This window comes from Dictyostelium purpureum, assembly GCF_000190715.1.
Source record: "Dictyostelium purpureum unplaced genomic scaffold DICPUscaffold_348, whole genome shotgun sequence".
In the NCBI taxonomy this organism is placed as follows: domain Eukaryota; phylum Evosea; class Eumycetozoa; order Dictyosteliales; family Dictyosteliaceae; genus Dictyostelium; species Dictyostelium purpureum.
The window spans coordinates 14751-36843 of record NW_003519684.1 but is presented as its reverse complement, the minus strand read 5'-3'; the positions used below and the strand labels follow the sequence as shown (position 1 = coordinate 36843).

The window sequence follows — 22093 nt, the reverse complement described above, 5'->3', positions numbered from 1 at the left end:
ATCAATAATGGGTGTAGATCCTAAAATCGATGATGTCAAAGAAATATTAAAAGTATTAAGCAATAGCAACACTATAAAATTATTTAATAATAATAATAACAATAATACCAATAATAATAGTAATAGTAATAATAATAATAATAATAATAATAATAATAATAATAATAATAATAATAATAATCTATTTACACCCATATTATCAAATGAAAATAACTATCAAGATATTATAATAGAAGCTATTAATAATGATATAGTTAGTCAAATTCCATTGTTTTCTTGTAACTGTTTATTTTCATTTTTTAACAAAGAAAAATTGAAATTAATTAGGGAAAATTCCAATGAATCTATAAAAAGTTTAATGGTTCAATGTAAAGAAAGAGTAGAAATCAAATGTGCAGAGGATATGGAAACATTGTTGGCTGCTATTGAAATTTTATCTTCAGATGACTGCAAAGTCGAAATTAATTTATCACAATATGATATAACCAATTTTCTTCACTGTTTAATATTTGTTTTAAATAAAATCAATTTAATGACAGAAATAGATAGAAAAAAAAATCACGAAATTTTCAAATCTCTAATTAGAAATGGTGAAATTAAATCCGTTGATGGTTTGGTATCAAATGCAATAGATTTATTGGTTAATAAAGATCAGTTTTATTTTGAAATATATTACTTTGTACAAGATTTTTATCTATTAAGTATTATTTCATCTGGAAATGAAGATAACTTTGTGGAATTGTTTGGATTCTATGGTTTCAATATAAATGTTTTTTTTGACTATGCAATTTATAATTTATCAAAAATTGTTTTTTTTAAATTTATCAAATATTTGGGAAAAAAAAACTATTCATACCATCAGACCATAAAGTATAAAGGTCCAATCAATTTTAATTATGAAGATGTGCATGAATTTTTTACATATATAGTCAGCCAAAATTTTCCCAATGATTTAACAGCTAGTCATTGGATGCAAATTTTCAATTTTATCTTAAAGTACCATAGTCTTAATTTGCTAATACAATTGTTAAAAGATATCCCAAAGCTCGAAAAGATATACACACTTTTAATTAGTAAAAGGTTTGTTCAAATGTTTGAATACCATTTCGTTAAAAATGAACAAAATGTATTGGACTACAGCAAAATACACTTTTTTATTAAAATTTCAAAAACTGTAGATAACATTCTAAACGTTATTCCTAAGAGCATATTAGAAGATATTTTTTCAGAGAATTTAAATACAGAGGCAGAGTTTATCGAATTTCTCAATGCATCAATGTAGAAGAACTAAGTATTAGAAATTCAGAGAGTTAGGATAATTTTAAAAGAAGTTTATAAAAGAATAAAAAAACTTATAAACCTAAACAAATTAGAAATATATAGTGGTGTAATCCAAAAACCAATCAATGATAGTAATGGCATATATTTAAAATTTTATTTTTACAATAAAACAAACATTTTGGCAAACTCTTTAATAGAAGCAATAGTAACCAAAGATTATAATACAATTGGAATAATATTGGAAATTGTTTTAAATAATGAATTCCAAAATTCAAATATAATCAAAAACAATATTAAGATAGATAAAAACGTCATCAATACAATAGATTTTTTAAAATCATTAGTTTGCAACGGATTTTTAAATTATTTTGATATGGAGTACTTTTTCAAAAACCTATCATACAAAATAGATATTAATAAAGAGTTTAATACTTTAGAAAACTCAGTCCCCATAAATAACTTATTATTTTCAGAATCCATCAATAAAATCATCTCATCAATAATAGAAAAAAATAATAATAATGTCATAAATTTTAAAAATAGATTTAATATCAAAAATAAAGGTTTAAATAGTTCTTCCAAATATAATATTATAAAAGCTAGTCCACATTACAAGAATTTTATTTCAAAGTTAGAAAATGGCGATTATGAAGGTATTTGTCAGTATATTCATCTAAACGGCCATATATTAAAAATAGAAGATTTTGAACTATCCTTTTTTATTCAACATGAAATCTCTATAGAATGGTTTAAAAAACTCTATAACACTTTTTTCAAATATCAATTAGATTCACCCGCATTGGTTTTTCAAATGTTATTTGTTAATTTTGAAGTTTTAGAGTTTTTATGGGAAAATCATCTTGGCGATATAGATAAAACAACAGTATTTATTGAAATGATCAATAATATCGATACTCTAACTTCACCAACAACAATTGAGTACATTTTAAAAGAAAAAAAAGAATTCATATCAAAAATGATATTATCGGACCAAATCATGAATAAACTCTTTAGAGGAATCTTAAAATACTCCACACCCAATTCATTTATTTTGGCCAGTGATGCTTTCCCAAATTTTAATTTTCAAATTACACAGGCTTTATTATTAAAACTCATTTCCTTCCACTATTCAAGATATGAAATAATAGAATTTTTATATTACAAAAATCTAATACCAAACCTTCAAAACCTACTTTATCAAAATAATTTAAATGGTATTTCAATTAGATATGAAAATTATTTTATAAATGATGCCACTACAGTAACCAAATCAATGTTTATTTTAATTAGAACAATCATCAAAATTCAAACATTAATTCATCAAAATTAAATAACATTCTCCATATTACTTTTTTTTTAAACCAATAAACAGTCACATAATTTTTCAATTACCACTTCAATATTATAATTACAATAACTAATTTTAAAAAATAAAAAATAAAAAATAAAAAATTCATTTTTAATGTATCTTATACTTTTGTACCCAAGAGGTTTTATTTAAAATTAAAACGATCAATTTTTTAAAATAAAAAAAAAAATAAAAAAAATAATTAAATTAGTGTATATGTAAAAATGGTTGTATGTCTAACAAATTTTATTTTTATATAATTTTTAAAATATTTTTTTAGAGAATATTATTTTTTTTATTATTTTTTAATTTCGGTTTTTTTTCAAAATTTTTTTTTAAAATTATTATCATAATAATTATCAACAACTTAATAAAATGAATACTATCAATAAAAGAAAAGCAATCAATGAATTAAATCAAAGTCGAGGAAAAATTGTATCTGAAGAACTCTTTTAGGTTGATAGAGATACATATGCAAGACCTGAAAATAAACATTATGGTGTTAGATATCTCGGATTCTAACATATTAATAACGTTGTATAAATTTATTAATTTTTAATTTTTAAAAATTTTTAAAAATTAATTTTTTTTAAAAAAATTTTAATTAATTTTTTAATTTTTAATTTTTAATTTCATAATTTAATTTTTATCACAAACAATATAAATAAAGGTGTTAATCACACAGTTATTATTTGTATAAAGGTTTTTAATTTACATTTCAAAAAGAGTCTTTAATTTATTTACAAACAGTTTAGGTATGAAGGTTTTTAATTTATATGTCTTATCTTTTAATATTATGTATATATATAATAGTATTCGAAGATTATTACATATGGAATATCATTAGAATTGGTTATTTGTTTGTTTTTCAATAAAAAATTTGTAAATAGCTTTTTGGAGCTAACAAATCTCAATTTAGGTAAAATCAACTCAGAAAAAGAAGACATTTATAAAAAGAAAGTTGAATTATAAGTATTTAGAGATGCCGATATCTCCTCGTCATGTATTTTAGGTTTAAACGGTTTAAATGCCATTGGTGCTGATCCAATCCTTTCAAGAAGTAAATTAGTCTGTAGTAAAGCTAATTGTTATGTCCCGTTATATTCGTACATTGATAATAGTACACCGTTAGATAGTAATTTCAACCCAGCTCAGCTCAATTCAACCTCAGTTAATGTTATCAATTATCAGTCTTTAAAGCCCAAACCCGATAATAATTGTTATAGAATCAACTCTGTAAGATATGCCAATAAATCAGAAAGCAGGTTCCAAAAAGTATAAATCCAAGCCTATTTCAAAGATTACCAAAGAAGAGCTTTTTGGATATTGGTCTATTACCTTAATGTTAGATTTGGGTGTTTTTAAAACAATTATGGAAATTATAAATCATAGTATTACAAATTTACAGATGATCAAGTTAAAAGAATTGCAGGTGAAATGAGTGATATTAGTTATGATTTGGTTGAAGGAATTAAAGTTTGCACCCTTGATAAAACAATATATTCATATATCTTAGATTCAGACTCAAAAGAGAAATATATTCAAGATAAAAATAAATCTCCAATTTTGTGTATACTTTGTAAACCTCATGCAAATGGTCTTTTAAGATATATGATTTAACCTTAAAATGCTGGGGATGTATGGTTGCAAAAAAAAAAAAAATTTTAATTTTATTATGAATTAATTTAAAAAAAATAAAAAAAAATAAAATTTTCTTTTTTTTTTTATTTAATAAATTTTTTTAAAATTTTTATTTATTTTATTACACATTCAAATAGATACTTCAAATACAAATAATAACAATAGCAATAACAATAGCAATAGCAATAATAATAGTGAAAATGATAAACCCACAGAAAAATAACCGCTCGCCCAACTATCCAAGAGTTATTCTAAATGACTACATTACACAATTGTATTTAAGAAATAGCGGGAGAAATTCAGTTTCAGAGATTTTATTTCATTTAATTAATAACCAATTATCAACCAAAATATCAAGTACTAGAAAAACATCAAGAAATACAGTAATAATTCCAAAACTCATTAATGTATATACAATTGATGAAAATAGAAAAGAAAGAGGTGCTTGTTTTGTGTAGTAATAGTCCAGTTCAAGGTGTAAACTATAAAGGAAATTCATATATTAGATCTCAATGTGAATGTCATAGTGTGTTCCTCCATGAAGTTTGTAATGTTGCATTTCATAACCCAGATTTCAAAATTGCCCAAACTTTATTATTTATACAATTTATTATTTATTAATTGTATAAATAATAAATAAAATAAAAATAAAAACAATAATAATAATAATAATAATAGTGAATTAACTGTAAAATTTTAAATAAACTTTAAAATAAATATATTTTTATAAATATATTTATTTATTTAAACTCAAAAAAAAACATATTATTTTTTATTTATTTATTTTCACGATTTCGTGTGAAAATTTTTTTTTAAATTTTTTTGCTTTTTTTTTTTAATAAAATTTTTAATAAAATTTTTATTATAATTTTTTAAATTTTTTTTTTTTTTTCACAAAATTTTATTTTTTTAATTTTTTTTACTAAAAATTTTAATAAAAATTTTTTTTTTTTTTTTTTTTTTTTTTTAGATTTTGTTAATAATTATTATAATTATAGAAATACAAACCTAAATTCTTCATTAAAAAATGTTTATTTTTGAAAAATAACAAATTTTTACTATTTTGATGTCCAAGCATGGTAATTCCGAAAGTTAGTAGCTTCTTTTTGGTGTTAGAAACTAACGAATTGGCGTTAGTAACCAGTAATAATAATAATAATAGATGATGGTACAGCTGAAGATCAAGGCGATGGTACAGCTAAAGATGGGGACGCTAAAGGTAATTTTATTAGCGAACAACGAGGAAATAAAAGTGGAATTGGAAATTATTTATGTTTGACTCTAACTCTGATAAAACTAAAATCAAATTTTAAATGTGTAATTGCATGGATTATTTTTTTAAACAAATAAATACTATTCATATCTTACCATTAGAAGAAAAGTTAGCACGTGGTCACTGGTTTGATAAAAACGAATTCAGAATTTCAAACGGTTTTACTGTATTTATAGATGGTAATCTAGCTCCAACAAGTAGCGCACCTACAAAACAATATAGGACCAATATGCATAGTGGCAAAGAAAAATAGAATGTATATCAATAATTGGTATTGTCGATGAATTAGGAAAGTTTCAATATCTTTTTCATTCTTTCCAAGGATCTATACCTGATCAGATATCATTAAATTTTCTTAGTTTAGTGAAGTTGTTGGGTTGCTTACAGATGAAGGTTTTTTGGTTGCTGATGCAGCATTTCCCAAAATTAGGCAATACTGTGTTATATTTCCAAAATCCAAGTGTGAATTAAACTAAAGTATTTCAAGATATCGTTCCTTAATAGAAAGAGCTTGGTGTCGATTAGAAAAATGGAAAATACTTGAAAAGTATAGACTAATGTGGACCGAGGACCAATCGGTTGTAGAAGTCCGCGAAAAACATAACCAAATTATGTTTATAATTGCATCTATTTATAATATTTTCAATAAACCTCTTGGTGAACCATCATCATTACCTTCGGTCTATAGTGGGATTTATTGTAGGAAACCAAATCTCAACTACCATAGAGAAATATTCAATCATTCCGATCAACTCATCGCTTTATACCTCGAAAATAAAATTTCCCAATAAAATAGTTTTTTTTTTACCAAAATTTTTAATAAAAAAAACACCAAAAAATAAAAAATATTGAAATAAAACAGTTTTTTTTATTTTTTTAGTGTTTTATTTAATTTTTTTTTTAATAAAATTTTTACTGTTTTTTTTAAAAAAAAAATTTCACACGAAATTATCTGAAAATTTTGCTTTTTTTTTGAAATTTTTTTTTTGAATTTTTGAATTTTTTTTAGAGACTTTAAGGGTTAAATCATATATTGGTTTTAAAATTAAAATCGTGAAGTTAAATCCAAGAAAAGTTTTTATAATAGTTAATAAAAAAACATTATTATGTAAAAAAATGATAAATTATGTAAAAAAATGCAGATCATAATGAAGAATTATGTAAAAAATGATAAATTATGTAAAAAATGCAGATCATAATAATGATGAATTATGTAAAAAAATGATAAATTATGTAAAAAAATGCAAAAAAAAATGCTCATTTTTATGATGGAATATGCAAAAAAATGTTATAAAATGTAAAATAATAAATTTCATATTTTTGCATTAAAATGTAAAAAACAGAAATAAAATTAAAAATCATTAAAATTTTATAAAAAAAATATTTTATTTATTTTATTTATTTTATTTAAAAATTAATTTAAATAATAAAATTGATTATTTGAAGCAGTCACTATAAAGATATAAAAAAAAAGAATTAATAGGATGATAATTTTTTAAATTGTGTTTAATACATACACAAAAGATGTTTTAATGTTCCATCCATTCAAATAGAAAACCTGGTCGAAATGGTACTATATTAAAATTGAAAAAAAAAAAAAATTAAAATGATGATAATTCTAATTAAAAATATTATATTTAATACATACAAAAAATATTTAATTAATTTGTGATGTTTGGGCTTTGAGTTAATAGAATACCTTGTCAGAAAGGAACATGTAAATTCTTAAAAACCTTGTCTGAACGGAACATGTAGATTCTTAAAAACCCAGTCAGAATAGCCAAAAAGGAACATGTATAAAATTAATATGGGAAAATGAAATTTTTCTAAGTCTTTTACCATATAAAATTAATATGAGAGATGAAAATATTTCTAAGTGAGAACCAAGTAAGAACGGAACATGTAAAGAGATTTTGTTGAAGCTTTAGATTTCTAGATTTTCTATTATAAATTGAATTAATATTTTTAATTACAACTCTGAAATTAATTTTAAAATTTTATTTACCATTTAACTAATATTTGAATGTAAGTTTTTATTTAAAATATTACATTAATTTAATCTTATAAAATTTATAAAGATTTATTATTCTAATACCTACTTAAGTAAGAAGTAATTTCTTTCTTTTGTAAGGAAAAAAAAAAAAATTTATATTTTATTATAAAAAAAATGCCACTTTCATGGTCCTTGTCCGGCATCTGTACATGATATAACTCTCTATCGTGAATCACTAAAAAATAACCCTTCTTTAATATCACAACCAAATGAATATATCTTTGCAGATAAAGGTTGCTTTGGGGAAGAAAGATTAATTTGTCAATAAAGAAAAGAAAATTCCAAATCAATCTCGGTTCCAATGAAGAGCTATATAATAGTTGGGTATCCTCCTGGAGAATATGTGTTGAAAATGCATTCCAAAAGTACAAGAGATACAAAAGTATGAGTTCTCCATTTAGATCAGATATGGCAAAACATTATAAAATTGTAAGATTGATAACTTTTATTATCAACAAAAACATCACAAGTGATTTGTTAGATGATGTACAACTCCCATCTTCTTTTCCATACGCTGAAAGTTATCTTGCCTCTTCTGGATGTGCATTAGCCACCCCTGTTTCTTCAGGATGCCCTCAAGTTGCTCCAGCTACCCCCCCTTAGCATCAGGTGCCCCAGTTGTTGCTCAACATACAACACCACCACTCTCTCAAAATATTTCAACGGACAATGATGTTACACCATCCTCAACAGTTGTTGCGTCACCATCATTATCATGGTCTTCATCCTCGACAATTGGGTCACCACCATCCTTAACAGTTGCTGCATCACCATCATTATCATGGTCTTCAGCCTCAACAATTGCATCACCACCATAACTGGCCCAACTACCACTATCACCAATCCTACCACAGTCACTATATAGACTCCACAACAATTTGCTCTCACCACCACTCACACCAACAACCACCACCACCATATGATAAATAAAAATTATTATTAATTTAATAAAAAAAATAAAAAATAAAATAAACTTAATAATTTATATTTAATTCATTTTTAAACCTTTATTTATTATTATATTTTTTTATTTTTAACAAAAATTTAAAAAAAAATTTAAAAAAAATAAAATTATTTTCAAAATATTAATTTTTTTAAAATTTTTTTTTTTTTAATTTTTTTTAATTTTTATAATTTTTTTTTAAGTCAAAAATTTGGTAAAATAAAAATAAAAAAAAGAAAAAAAAATTGAAAAGAGTAGGTGTAACAACCAAATAACAATTATAATTAAATACTAATTTAAATTTTATAATTATTATTAGAATCAATAGTAATTACAATTGATCATACAATCAATGATAATAATACAGTATGTCACGATATCAAAGTCAACTATAAACTTTTTTCACTTTGGTTGTTTTTATTAAAATATACATTAAATGAAGTGATTAATATCATTAGAGACAGAGAAAAACCAATTATTACGGTTAAAAAGTTATTAAAAGAAATTATAAAGAGGGAAATAATTAGTGATCAAATTGAAATATTCGAACCAGAGAGAGTATTACTCAGTCCTGATAGTGAAGTAAAGTTAGTAGAAATATTCAATAATAAAATAGTTCAGTATAAATATATAAAAAAATCAATTATAGATATTGGTAATAACGAATATTGTGATGAAGATTCTTTTGTTTTAGATTCAGAAGAGGCCGAAAATGAAGTAGATGAATATGAATATGAATATGAAGACGAAGACGAAGACGAAGACGAAGATGAACATGAAGATGAAGATGAGGACGAAGATGAACATGAGGAAGAAATTGAAAATCAAGAACCTCCTTCAGAATGGCTTAAAGATAGTGAATATTGTCCTCCTGGTGTTACATTTTCCCAAGAGCAATTAAATAATATAGAATTTATGAAAAAAAATATTTTACCACGCGAATATGAAAAACAAGGTCCAAAAGAATCTCTTCCATCAAATATTCCTCCAGTTAGAGATAACGTTATTCAGCATGTTTTTGAACTATATTTTACCGACTTTCTCAACCGTTTGGTTATTTCAACGAATAATTACAAAAGGTATAAAAAAATTTCAGCAAAAGAAAAAGCCAACTACACACCACAATCATCACAATCAAATTCACAACCACCATGGTATTCCCTTTATGACGATTTTACTTTGGAGGAAATTAGAATCTATTTATCAATTTTCCTATTTGCTGGTTTAAATAGAATTACAAATATTCATGATTATTGGGAAAAACCAAAAGGTTCATGTCTTTCACTTTCAAATTATAATCCAACTATTGTAAAATTAATGTCATTTAAAAGGTTTAAAGCTATCCATAAATGTTTTCGTTGGGAAGGTTTTGGTACTAAACATCAAACTGCCAATCATGAACTAATTTATGAATATGCCAATGAATTAATAAAGAAGCATTATTCACCAAGTTTTGAATTTTCTTTTGATGATGATCTTTTTGGATGGAGTGGTATTGGTGGTTCAAAAAAGATGGTTCCAGGTAAAGCTGATAAAGTTGGTAATGTTTTATGGAAATTGGTTGATAAATTCAAGTATACTTATCATTTTGAAATTGAACATCTTGTATCTAAAATCTTGAAAGCTCAAGCTCAAACTCAAGATGGAAATGATATGGTAGATCAACCAAAGAAATCAAAGAAACCAAATTTGGGTTACGAAATTTTAAATAGAGCGTTAAATAAAGTAAAAGAAGTTGAAGAGATTGCAACTAGAGGGTCCAACTGTTTTGTTATTGACGCTGGTTATTTGGGTGGTGTAAAAAATGTTAACCTTTTAAGTTTATCTGGTTTTTATTTTATAGTTTTAATTGCCTCAAATAGAATTGGTTCACTATTCAATTTTATAGAACCCAGAGCTATAAAATCCAAATTAAAATTTGATAATGTTGGTGATTGTCTTTATGCTCAAAATGGTCAATATACAGCCATAGCATGGCAATGTAAAAAAAATAAAATGTTTTACTCTTTAACGAATATACCAAAACCAATTTTTAAAGAGAAATAAGAGGACCTTCAAAAATCTACAAGAGTTAAAGATAAAAACACAGATAGATACACAACCAAACCAATCAATACGCCGAGAGTAATTCATTTATACAACCATAACCACAACTTTGTTGACTCAACCAAAATGGTTATAAACCCACAAAGAAATATCCACCGCTCGCCCAACTATCCAAGAGTTATATTAAATGATGTTTTGTACACTATGTAACTGCCATGCAATTGTGTAATAAACATGCATTTAAGAAATAGCGAGAAGGAATTCTGTTTCAAAGAGTTTATATTTCATTTAGCTAATAACCAATTAGCATCCAAAACATCAAGTGTTAGAAAAACATCAAGAAATACAATCTTTTTTCCAAAGCTCGTTAATGTTACAATTGATGGAAATAAAAAACAAAGAGGTTCTTGTTTTGTGTGTAATAGTGATCCAATTGAAGGGGTAGGCTATAAACAAAATTCATATATAAGAGCTCAATGTGAATGTCATAGTGTGTTCCTCCATGATATTTGTAATATTGCTTTCCATAATCCAGGGTACAAGGCTGCAACAAAAATTGATAAATTGTAAAATTAATAAATAAAATAAAAAAATGTATAAATAATAAATAAAAAAATAAAAACAATAATAATAATAATAGTAATAATAATAGTAATAATAATGAATTAACTGTAAATTTTTAAATAAAATTTAAAATAAATATATTTTAATAAAAAAAAAAATTTTGGTTAATTCAAAATAATCAAAAAAAAAAAAAAAAATTTATTATTTAAATATTTAAAAAATAAAAAATAAAAAAAAAATTTAAATTTTTCTTTTTTATTAAATTATTTTACACACCAATTTTTATTATTATTTCTCTTATTATTTCTCTTATTATTTGTAAATTCTTTTTATTTTCTTTTTTGGTTTATCAGGATGGATGATGTAAATTTTGATAACGATTTCAAAAAAAAATATATAAACTGATCTATCCATTTTGTATGTAAAAATAAATAAATAAATAAATAAATAAATAAATAAATAAATAAATTCAGTTATGGTTGTCCCAATTTGGAATAAATTTTTTTTTTTTTATGTATCTAATATCATTTTTCTCCAATGATTTATTAAATCGTAATCCGGGACATCAATTTGTGGTCGAGGAAGAGTTATCTTTTCTTATTAACACTGTCTTGAAGTCCATTGAATCAGGTCAACTGGAGACGTGGATTTATTGCACAGTGGAAGAGCACAAACCATTGGTTTGGGTCTCGCATCCGTTAATTGGTCTTTGAAAACCGGATTATGGTATTTGGTCCCTTGAAGTGCATCCAGAAGTTTATCAAGAAGCTTTCACCAGTAAGTGCTTATTTTATTTTTAAAAAATATTTAACTTTATAAAATACTAATTTTTTAAAAAGTTATTGATTATTTTGGTGAAAAAATTTTTTATTTACCACCCCAAGATCTTCATCTCAAAAACAATATTTTAAAGAAAATAATTTACCTAATTTTTCAAATAATTCACCCAATTCAACAACCAAGCTTTCAATCAATAATTCAACCATCATCAATAATAGTTTAATTCTGCATTTTATAAACTCAGTAAAAATAATTTTTCATATCAAACATATATTTCTATTGATAAAATAAAAAAGGAAAACAAAATTCAATTTTGTAATAAAAAAAAAATAACTGAATCATTCGATATAGGTTTAAAATCATTGTACCAATCATCCGATGAAAAAACCAAAACCTCATTAAATAATATTGAAATCGATTCCATCCAAAACGAAACCCTTAGTGACTATTCTGATAGTGAAGAATATTCAAGTAGTGAAAGTTTTTAAAACAAATCATTTTATTTATAATTTGCACAAATATAAAAAACAACATAATAAAAATAAAAAATTATATGAATTATATAAATAAAAAATATATATTTTAAAATATTTTTTTAAAAATTTTGTATTGGATTATATTTTATCATAATTTAACATTTTTATGTAAAAAATGTAAGATAATTATAATTACTTTTGGCTTTATATTTTTATGTAAAAAAATGTAAAATAATGAAAATTTTTTTTTTGGTTTCATATTTTATCATTTTTTGTCATATTTTTACATAATCTTACATAAAATTACATAAAAATGTAATTACATAAAAATACATAAAAATGAAAAAAGTGTGGTTCGAGGTGATATAGTTTAATTTAAATTTCTACATAAATTTATAAAAGCACTGGGTGAAATTAAAAAATGTTAAATGTTAATTGTTACAATTTTATAAAATAACATTTAATAGATAATTATTTAACATGTTACAAAAAATAAATATAAAACAGAGGATTATTGTTTCTTTTATAAAGACTATAATAAAGATAATTGATTTGAATTTTTGAATTTGTTATACATAATGATGAGGTGGCTGATCATAATCTTTTGGTAGTGAAAGTTCTTTTAAAGTTCTTAGGATTCTCCTATTTTAATAGCAATTTTAAACTCCATACTCACAAATTTCAAGCAGATAAGATTAAGTGTTAATGATGATAAAAAATTAAAAACGGATGGAGTACCAGAGCGTGAATCAATGGCGAAAAAAGAATTGTTTTTAAAAATACTTCAAGTTCATTTGTATTGGTTACTTTTATATTTAAACTTCTATATAGTTTTGAATACTTTTGAGACTCAATCATAGTATTATAATAATCAAATAAAAAAATAGAAAAAAAATATATCTGTTTCTAGCTTCAAAAACACACATAGTAAAAAATTTATGCAAATTGTTAACAATCACTAACAAACTTGTGTGTTTGGTGGGGGGAAAAAAAATTATTAAATTGTGTGAAGTGGGGGATAGGTAATAAAAAATATTAATTTTTAATATAGAATAGGGTATTAAAAACATTATCAACTCCATTATTCCTTTTTTTAAAATATAAATTTAATGATTTGCTTGTAATGACTCTATCAGTATTAAGCCATATAAAAATAATTATTATAATTATAATTTTTTATTGTTTAAATTAACAATCAAGGTGAAGCTATAAATTGCCATTGCCATATATATTTACAATTTAATTTTTTTTTCTCAAATTATGAAAAAAATCACATGAATCTGGATCTATTTTAATATATGTTTTTTTTATTTGGATATATATTTTTTTAAAAATAGAAAAATGCAAAAATTATTAATTTTGAATTATTGATGGGGAAAGGTTAATTATTCGAATCCAAATTAGTATATACAATTTATTTTAATGAAAAAAAAAAAAAAAAGTTTATTTCTAAAGAGTGAGAATGTTTGTGTGGTTATTTTAAAAAAATTAATAAAAATTTTTTTTTTTATTTTTTAAAATGTGAATTTTTGTAAATTTTGGGGGTACTTGTGCGAAATTTTAACACAAAATTTCAAACACAAATTTTCACACTGTAATGTTTAATTTCTTGCCAATAAGATGTTCAATTACTACATAATATATAATATTATACAAAAATATAAAACAAAAAATAACTACTATTGTTTTTTATTATTATAAAATTAATTATTAAATTGCAAGAATGGAAATTGATTGTTTTTATAAATTAAATTAATTACCTTTTTTTATTTATGTTTTTATTTTTATCTCTTAAATAATTTTGTAGTTATTTTTTTAGGTAACAATTAATCATTACTAATTTTCAATTGATTTATTAATATCATATTATATTTTTTAGAAATATATTAAAAAAAAAAAAGGGTTTTGATTATGATTTTGAAGATGAAAATTACTTATCATTTTTAGAAAAAGAAAAAGAAATTGAAAATTATGAACTCCCAATCCCTATACCAAAATACAATGATGATACAGGTTGTTAGACACTCCCATATTAATTATATTTTAATTATATATTAATTAATATATAAATATAAATATATTTTTATCATAAATTATTAAACAAATTAACTATATAATAACTAATTAAATAATATATATATATTAATTGGTTTTTTAGTTTATAAAGTTTTTCCAATAAAAAAGTAATATGATAGCTTATTGCAACGTGTTTCAATTATCAGAAACAAAGACACAACCGGTTTTCTAAATAGACTATATAAAGATGTTGAAATCAGATTTCCCAGACGAATCATATAATAATGAGCATTTTAATAATAGTCTTTAAAATAAAAATTAAAATATTAAATCTTTTATATTGTAAAATTATTTTTTTAATTAATTATTTTATCATTTATTTATTTACAATTGTTAAAAAATATTTTTTAGAATTTATTAAGAACTTAATAATCTGGTTATTTATTTATTTTATATATAACAAATATAATTGTGATAATAATTTATAATATTTTTTTTAACAATTTTATTATTTTTTTATTTATTTTAAATAATCTTTTATTTTAAAAGAAATAAATTATTTTTAAGACAGTATCTTCCAATCATAGATAACTTTAGAACCTTGGTTTTTCCTATTAAAAATCCCATTAATTTTTTATTGAAAAAATCATTCAAATTGTATTTTTTTAAAATTGGATATTTCTTCTTCATTATGACCCACAATAATATGATAATGTTACGATTAACTTTTATACAATTGTCTATAAAAATTGATAAAACATAAGAGGTATTGGAATCATTTCTAAATAATATTTCAAATAAATTAATATTATTGCTATTGATCATTGATGGATCTAATAATACTCCATACTTTAATTTTGAGTATATTTCATCGTTATGTTTTTTGATTAAATATACTATTATATCTTCTCTATCATTACCATAACTTGCTACTAAAATATTCAAAATATTTTCTTGTTTGATTTTAATGTTTGCTATTTTATCTATTGAATAAATTGATGTAACTGTTTTAATGGTATTATATTCAATGATTAGAGGAGAACTATTGAATATTTCAATTGCGAGATCGTATTCATTTATTGAAAGTAAGAATAAAACATCATCATTGATGCTCCAACTCAAAGAATATAACACTTTTGGCACTTGACTGAAGAAAGGAATAACTGAAAACATGAATCTTATGATAACTAATAATTGTTTATAATTTAAATGATAAATTATTTCTAAAGAAAGTTCGATATTGATATTGTCATTGTCTTTTTGGGCAAAGCTTAAAATTTCTGGTATTAAGTTGTTTTCATATTCCTTTGGAATTATTTGATTAAAAAGATTGTCATTTAAAAAACCATCATAATCATTAGTAGAGTTGAATAGTTTGTGTACAAACGATTGTTTTCTAACCAAATAGAAGCATAATTTTTTATCTTTTAAATTTAAAAAATAAAAATAATGATAATAACCAATGATGATTGGAACAGAGTGATAACGGAGACGGGCCAAATTTTCTATAATAATATCTTGAGTTGAATCATTACATGAGACTAATAAGTTGAACAAATGTTGTAAAATTGGGAAAAATATTATTAATTTTTTGGATGGAACCTTAGCTAGTATTTCTTTAGTTAAATCATTGATTTTGGATGATTCTATATTGGTATCTAGTTGAATTTGGCCACTATCAAAGGAAATTTTGTATCCAATTATATGTAAATACCTTTTTACAAAGATATTTAGTGTATCTGAAACAAAAAGATTTTCAAATTTTTTAATTTGAGCAAACAAGTGAATGGCTTTGCATAAATGCTTGTCAAAAAGTAATCTGAAAAATAACTCGATTAATTCTTGTTGGAAATAAACAAAATTGAACTTTAACTTATTAATTGATATAATTGTATATTCATAATAGATAAATTGTATTAACCCGACTAAAATAACAGAATTAGTTTCCACATTGTTTCCCAAATGATTTAAAATTTCTTCATAATCGGAAATTGGTTTTAATGTTTTATTATCAAGTTGGTCAAAAGTTAAAATCATTGAATTTTTAATAATTTTTTCCATTAATCCCTTGTTTTCTTGTAAAAATTCTAAATAAAAATTATTACCAAAAGATTTAATAAAAAACTGATCATTATCAGATAGGGAATGATAATTGTAGTTTTCTGTATTTGAATTATTGGAAATATTTTTTAATCTATCCATTTCTATACTGTTATTTAATTGATTTACTACATTAGAAAATGATTGGGAATGGTATTTGCTATTGAAGGGATTGATTGGATTTTTGTTTTTTGCTTTTGAACTAATTAATAATTCTATTTCCTTTATATTTGCCAAATTTGTTTTTATAAATAATTCTTTGATGTAGCAATAGATATAAATTAAGAGCTTTGGGATATTTGAAATTCTTTGGTCAAAGTAAATTGATGTTTTTAAATTTTTGAACTTTGGATTAATGAGTAAATAGCCGAAATCAAAATAATTAAGATTTTGTAAAATATAGTCAATTTCACTCTCAGTTGAAAGTAATATTTTCTTTGTTGAAAAGTTGATTGAATACTTTGGGTGTACTGGTATTCCATCATCAACAAGGGTTTGCAAAACACTGTTGGATTCTATAATTTGAGCATCTTTGTTTATTTTTTTTTTAAATACACAGGGTTTAATAACAATTTCCAAAATTTCTGTTATCATTTGAAATGATTCTACTGTGATTTTATTTCTTAAAGATCTAATATCTGAAAAAAATCTATTGATTATTGGAGTAGTAAGAAAATTGATAAAAAACTTTAATACTTGGCCCCAGTTTGTAAATATAACTCTATTTTGGTCGAAATACTTTTTTATGAAATCCATAAGAACATTTTTGTTAAAATTATTTTCAGTTAATATATGATTTGAAAATCTTTGATTAATTTTCTTAATGACAAAATTGGGAATTGTAGGTTGTTTATGATGATTATTATATAAATATACTAAGCCACTTGTTGAAAAGGTTGAAAAAGTATATTGATATACTATACTATGTTTTGTACCGGGTATAATTTCATCATATTGAGAAAAGTAACTAAAAAGTAATGATTCATTTTGAGATTCAATACATATAATTCTTTTTATATTTTTTGGACATAAAGTGGCACTATGACTTGAAGCAGTTTCTATTGATGACTCGAGCGGTTTATTATTAATTAATACTTGTATAACTATTAAAAAAATACGATAATATTCTGCGGTATATAGTATTTTAAATCTTGATTCCAAATATTTGTAGAATTGTTGTATATATGAGTCAATTGGTTCAACTAAATTACTTTTTAAAAGCTCAATCTGATGAGAAAAAGATTCAATTTCTAAAAAATTGAAAAAACCCATTTTTTCAAAGTGGCATATCATTCTTTCTGATTCAGATAAATTCCTAATTATAGAGTTAAAATTTTCAATAAAATGTATTCTTTCTTCTCCAGTTATATTTTTATTTCTATATAACAAAAATAATGCATTTTTAAGTATATATTTATAATATTGTGATTGATTATTTGAACCAGTAGTGAAAAAACCATACAACGATTTAATAACTTGGGAAGTACCGTGTTCATAAGCATATTCTAAAGCAGAGAGAGTAACAGAATGGTACTTGGTATCTATTAAAAAATTAAATAAATTTATATTATTATATTTTAATGATTTTTTAATTAGATCCATGGTATTGAAATTATCTAATATTTCATTTCTTTTATTTATAAAAAAAGTTTTCAATACAATTTCATTATTACATTCTTGAATGAGTTGTTTTATTGAGTTTTTATTTATTAAAATTTGAAAATTGGATATTAATTTATCATATATTAAATTGTGAAGTGATCTTTCTAACATGAAATCTAGTGATGTGATATATTTGAATTTTATTTTATTTCCAATGTAATATTGGGATATAGAATTATATTCAATTTTTTCTTGATCCATAATATAAAATATTTTTTCAAATAAATATTTATTATGGAACACACCCCAAAACACAACTTCACAATCCATTTTTTTAAAAATGGTTTTAATAATTAATTATTATTTTAAATTATTGTTATGATTATTGTTATTATTATAGTAGTGAGATTTTATATTATGATTATTATTTACTGAAAACTATTTTCATTATGTTTTTTTTTTTTAATTAATAAAATAATAAATAGAATTAGTATGTTTTTAAATAATATTAAAAAATACTAAAATAAAAAATTACTGTTATAAAATTTGTTGTTTTTGACAGGTTAAAAAATAATTTTTTCTTTTTGTTTTACTCCAAAATTATTGAGTACCAAACTTCTTAACACAACTAGTTTACAAAAATGATTTAAAAATATATTAAAAAAAAATTATATTTATTTTTAAAAATGAATTGAAAAAAAAAAAACAACTTAAAATTAAAATTAAAATTTAAGTTTGTGTAACCTTTTAAAAAAAAAAATTAAAAAAAAAAAAAAATTATTATACCAAAAATGGTAAATCATCTATTTTAATTATTTAAGTTGTTTATTATAATTTTTAAAATGAAAATTTTAATATGAGAAAAACTACAACTGCATATTAAAAATTATTATTATAAATATATATTATTGTTGTTCAATCTTATTAGATGGTTATTAAACCGTTTTTAATTTTACATGATATAAAATTACTCTGCTTTTGAGTTATTTTTACATTGAGTGTGAGAGCACATGTGGGGTCAAAAGAGTGTTTGTATAAATTTGTGTGGGTTTTTGTGTGGGTTTTATTTTACTGTACTCAAAAATAAATTCAAAAAATATATTTATTAGAAAGTTGGAATTTATATAATTAAATAATGTTATTTTTAATTTTTTTCTATATCTCAAAACATGTGATTTCATAAATAATGTTTTTAAAAATTATTAAATCTATTTATAGGCCATATTAAACCTCTCAAAATTTATATTTATAACACCCAATCAAATTATTTTATAAAAGTTTTTTTTTCTAATTCGCACCCTTTCCCACACTGGTACCCCCCATAAAAATTTTAATCTTTGAATACCCCATTCCAATTTTTTTTGTTTCCATCATAATTATAATAATAATATATCGATCTATATTTTAAAATATTATTTTTTTTAATATATATTATTTTTTTTAGTAATATTAATAATATTAATAATAGAATTCTATTATTAACCTTTCTTAATAATTATACTCATATTAAATATTAATTGAATACCGATTATAATCTAGATATGAGAATATCAATAGATCTTGATCATAAATTAAGAGTTATTGTAAATGAATGGGTTTAGTTTATTTAAAAATTGTATTTTTTTATATTTAATCTGTTTATTAAGGAATCTGGTATTGTGTGATTGTAGGGTCCATATAGTTTTATTTGAGTAACAGATTGAGGAATTGTATTTGGTTTTAGAGGTTGATTATAATAATAGCCAAAAGATAGTTTTGTTAGAGATTTTGGTAATAAGCCTATTTGAAGAGGATGGTTATAGTGAGGAGGTAAAGTTAGATCCACCACTGAATCGGGAATAATACCGGTTGGAAGAAGTAATCTATGTAATGATGGGAATCTTAATATTTTAACTGATGGAGGAATTGATTTAGTTTCAAATGTATTTGGACCATCATCGCCGAAATCTAGATCTGTAATTGATGATGGTAAAAAATTTTCAAATAAAAATTTGTTAAATCTTGATAAAGATAAACGCAGTAAAGAATTAGGGAGTAGGTGTTCACCAAATTCACAGTTATAACGGTATAGATCCAAAGTTTGTACTTTGGGTGGTATTACTTGTGGTTCTAATGGATAGTTGTAGTTGTTTAAACATAGTACGATTATGGATGATGGAAGTACATTTGGTTTTAAACGTTGATTAAAAAGAATAAGCTTTAAAGTTTCTATTGTGTTGGGTAATTCATTACTAGATATCACTTGATTAAAATAATCCATTTCTAGAGTTTTTATGGATGTAAGCGATGATAGGGAGTTTAACAGTCGATGGTTATATTTATTCATATTGAGTTCAGTGATTGATTCAGGAAGTATACCTTGTTCCAATAATGGGCGATTAAAAGTTGATAGATGTAGTTTTATTAATTGTGGAAGAACGTTTGGGTAAAGTGGTTGATTATATGAAAAAAGGTGAAGTTTTCGACATGTTTTAGGTAAATCACCTATTTTTAAAACTTGATTAAAGGAATTTAGGTATAATTCTGTTACCGAATTAAATAGACCAGGCTCAATACACTTATTGAATGTATATATATTTAAATGGGCCAATGAGCTTGGAAACGTTCCGATACTAAATTCCTGAGGAGTGTAGTGTGGACCAAATAACAACTTGGTAACTGAATTTGGAAGATCACCTGCTTTAATTGGTTGATTGAATTTATGTGGGAATTCAATTCCTGTCGCACCATAAGGAATAGCTTGGCCATGTGGTTCTAAAGGCTGGTCAATTTGGATAGTAATTGTTGATGCATATCTTCTATGTGGATGGTATCTAAGTTGATCCATTGACATGTTAATAACTATTTTTTTATTTTCTTTATATAATCTAAGATGTCTTTGTATTTGGCAAAATAGATACACATTTCTCCAAATTGAAAAAAATAATTTATCATTTGTATTATTATTATTCATATTACTATTATTATTATTCATATTACTATTATTATTATTATTCATATTATTATTATTATTATTCATGATATTATTATTATTATTCATAATATTATTATTATTATTATTATTCATAATATTATTATTATTCATAATATTATTATTATTGCACTTATCCATTTGTTATAAAGATATTAAATATTTTTAAAAATAAAAAAATATTGTGAATAAAAAAAAAAATCAATTTTTTATTAATTTTTTTTTCAAATAAAATTTTTCCACAATTTAAATATCTTTTTTTTTTTTTTGATTTTTTAAAAATAAAACAAAGCCAATATCACTGACCCACCTCTCTGGGTAATTTTGTGGAATGGGTGATGCATAAATTATGTCTATATATTTGATAAAACTTTAGGAATTCAAATATTACACCAACTTGCAGAGAATGATTTTAATTAATAATACAATTTATTCATTTTTAACAAATAATAAAAAACTTTAAAAATTTCAAACCAAAAAATACTTTATAAATAAACAAATAAATAAAAAAACAAACAAAAAAATAAATAAATATAACAAATTAACAAATGGATCAATAAAAATAAAAATAACAATAAACAAATTTTTATTATAAATATATACTTTGTATAGTTTTTTATTTAAATTTTTTAAAAAGGAATTTTCTTTTTTTTTTTTGTTGAAATTTATTACACAAATTCCTAATTTGTTTAATTTGCAGGACTAATGTAAAAATTTATTAGTAATAAATAATATTAAAAAATAAAAATAAATATTTTTTTAAATTTATACATACTCTTCTTTTTTTTATATCTTGATTGAAACCATTATCAATAGATGGAGATGGAGATGGAGATGGAGATGTAGATAGAGAATTTGTAGGTTTTGGTGGCTTTGGCATTCCTACTTCATCAGGGGCATCTAAGAGGTCTATTATTGAAATATTTTCAATAGGTAGTGGTATTTTATAGTAACTTTTTTTATTTATATCACAATAGCAAATATCAAAATCAGTTACAT

At 22.6% G+C, this 22093-nt stretch overlaps 7 protein-coding genes across 7 annotated transcripts in view; 4 read left to right on the top strand and 3 right to left on the bottom strand.

Annotated features, from left to right (window-relative positions):
- Positions 1-7: 7 nt before the first annotated feature.
- DICPUDRAFT_157239 (uncharacterized protein) lies at positions 8-6334 on the top strand (the record flags this gene model as incomplete). The annotated part of the gene is made up of 8 exons (XM_003292470.1): positions 8-701; positions 930-1251; positions 1384-1934; positions 1980-2556; positions 3610-3904; positions 4022-4226; positions 5433-5489; positions 6048-6334. The coding sequence occupies 8 exons, from the start codon at positions 8-10 to the stop codon at positions 6332-6334; spliced, it is 2988 nt and encodes a 995-aa protein (XP_003292518.1).
- A 1646-nt stretch (positions 6335-7980) lies between these two features.
- On the top strand, positions 7981-10585 carry DICPUDRAFT_83128 (uncharacterized protein; the record flags this gene model as incomplete). Its single annotated transcript, XM_003292469.1, has 2 exons — positions 7981-8116; positions 8859-10585. 2 exons carry the CDS (start codon positions 7981-7983, stop codon positions 10583-10585), a joined length of 1863 nt encoding a protein of 620 aa, XP_003292517.1.
- A 234-nt stretch (positions 10586-10819) lies between these two features.
- Positions 10820-11268, top strand: DICPUDRAFT_83127 (uncharacterized protein; the record flags this gene model as incomplete). The annotated part of the gene is made up of 2 exons (XM_003292468.1): positions 10820-11151; positions 11226-11268. The coding sequence occupies 2 exons, from the start codon at positions 10820-10822 to the stop codon at positions 11266-11268; spliced, it is 375 nt and encodes a 124-aa protein (XP_003292516.1).
- Positions 11269-11661: 393 nt separating this feature from the next.
- On the top strand, positions 11662-11862 carry DICPUDRAFT_157235 (uncharacterized protein; the record flags this gene model as incomplete). Its single annotated transcript, XM_003292467.1, has 1 exon — positions 11662-11862. One exon carries the CDS (start codon positions 11662-11664, stop codon positions 11860-11862), a length of 201 nt encoding a protein of 66 aa, XP_003292515.1.
- A 1112-nt stretch (positions 11863-12974) lies between these two features.
- DICPUDRAFT_157234 (uncharacterized protein) lies at positions 12975-18571 on the bottom strand (the record flags this gene model as incomplete). The annotated part of the gene is made up of 4 exons (XM_003292463.1): positions 12975-13047; positions 15122-16096; positions 16136-18062; positions 18556-18571. The coding sequence occupies 4 exons, from the start codon at positions 18569-18571 to the stop codon at positions 12975-12977; spliced, it is 2991 nt and encodes a 996-aa protein (XP_003292511.1).
- Positions 18572-19729: 1158 nt separating this feature from the next.
- Positions 19730-21235, bottom strand: DICPUDRAFT_157233 (uncharacterized protein; the record flags this gene model as incomplete). The annotated part of the gene is made up of 1 exon (XM_003292462.1): positions 19730-21235. One exon carries the CDS (start codon positions 21233-21235, stop codon positions 19730-19732), a length of 1506 nt encoding a protein of 501 aa, XP_003292510.1.
- A 206-nt stretch (positions 21236-21441) lies between these two features.
- The window catches only part of DICPUDRAFT_157232 (uncharacterized protein), a gene marked incomplete at both ends in the record, with an annotated part of 957 nt that continues 305 nt past the window's right edge, over positions 21442-22093 (bottom strand). Inside the window, 2 exons of the mRNA XM_003292461.1 lie at positions 21442-21447; positions 21870-22003. Of these exons, the coding sequence (XP_003292509.1) occupies positions 21442-21447; positions 21870-22003 (140 nt within the window). The remainder of the gene's footprint in view (positions 21448-21869; positions 22004-22093) is intronic.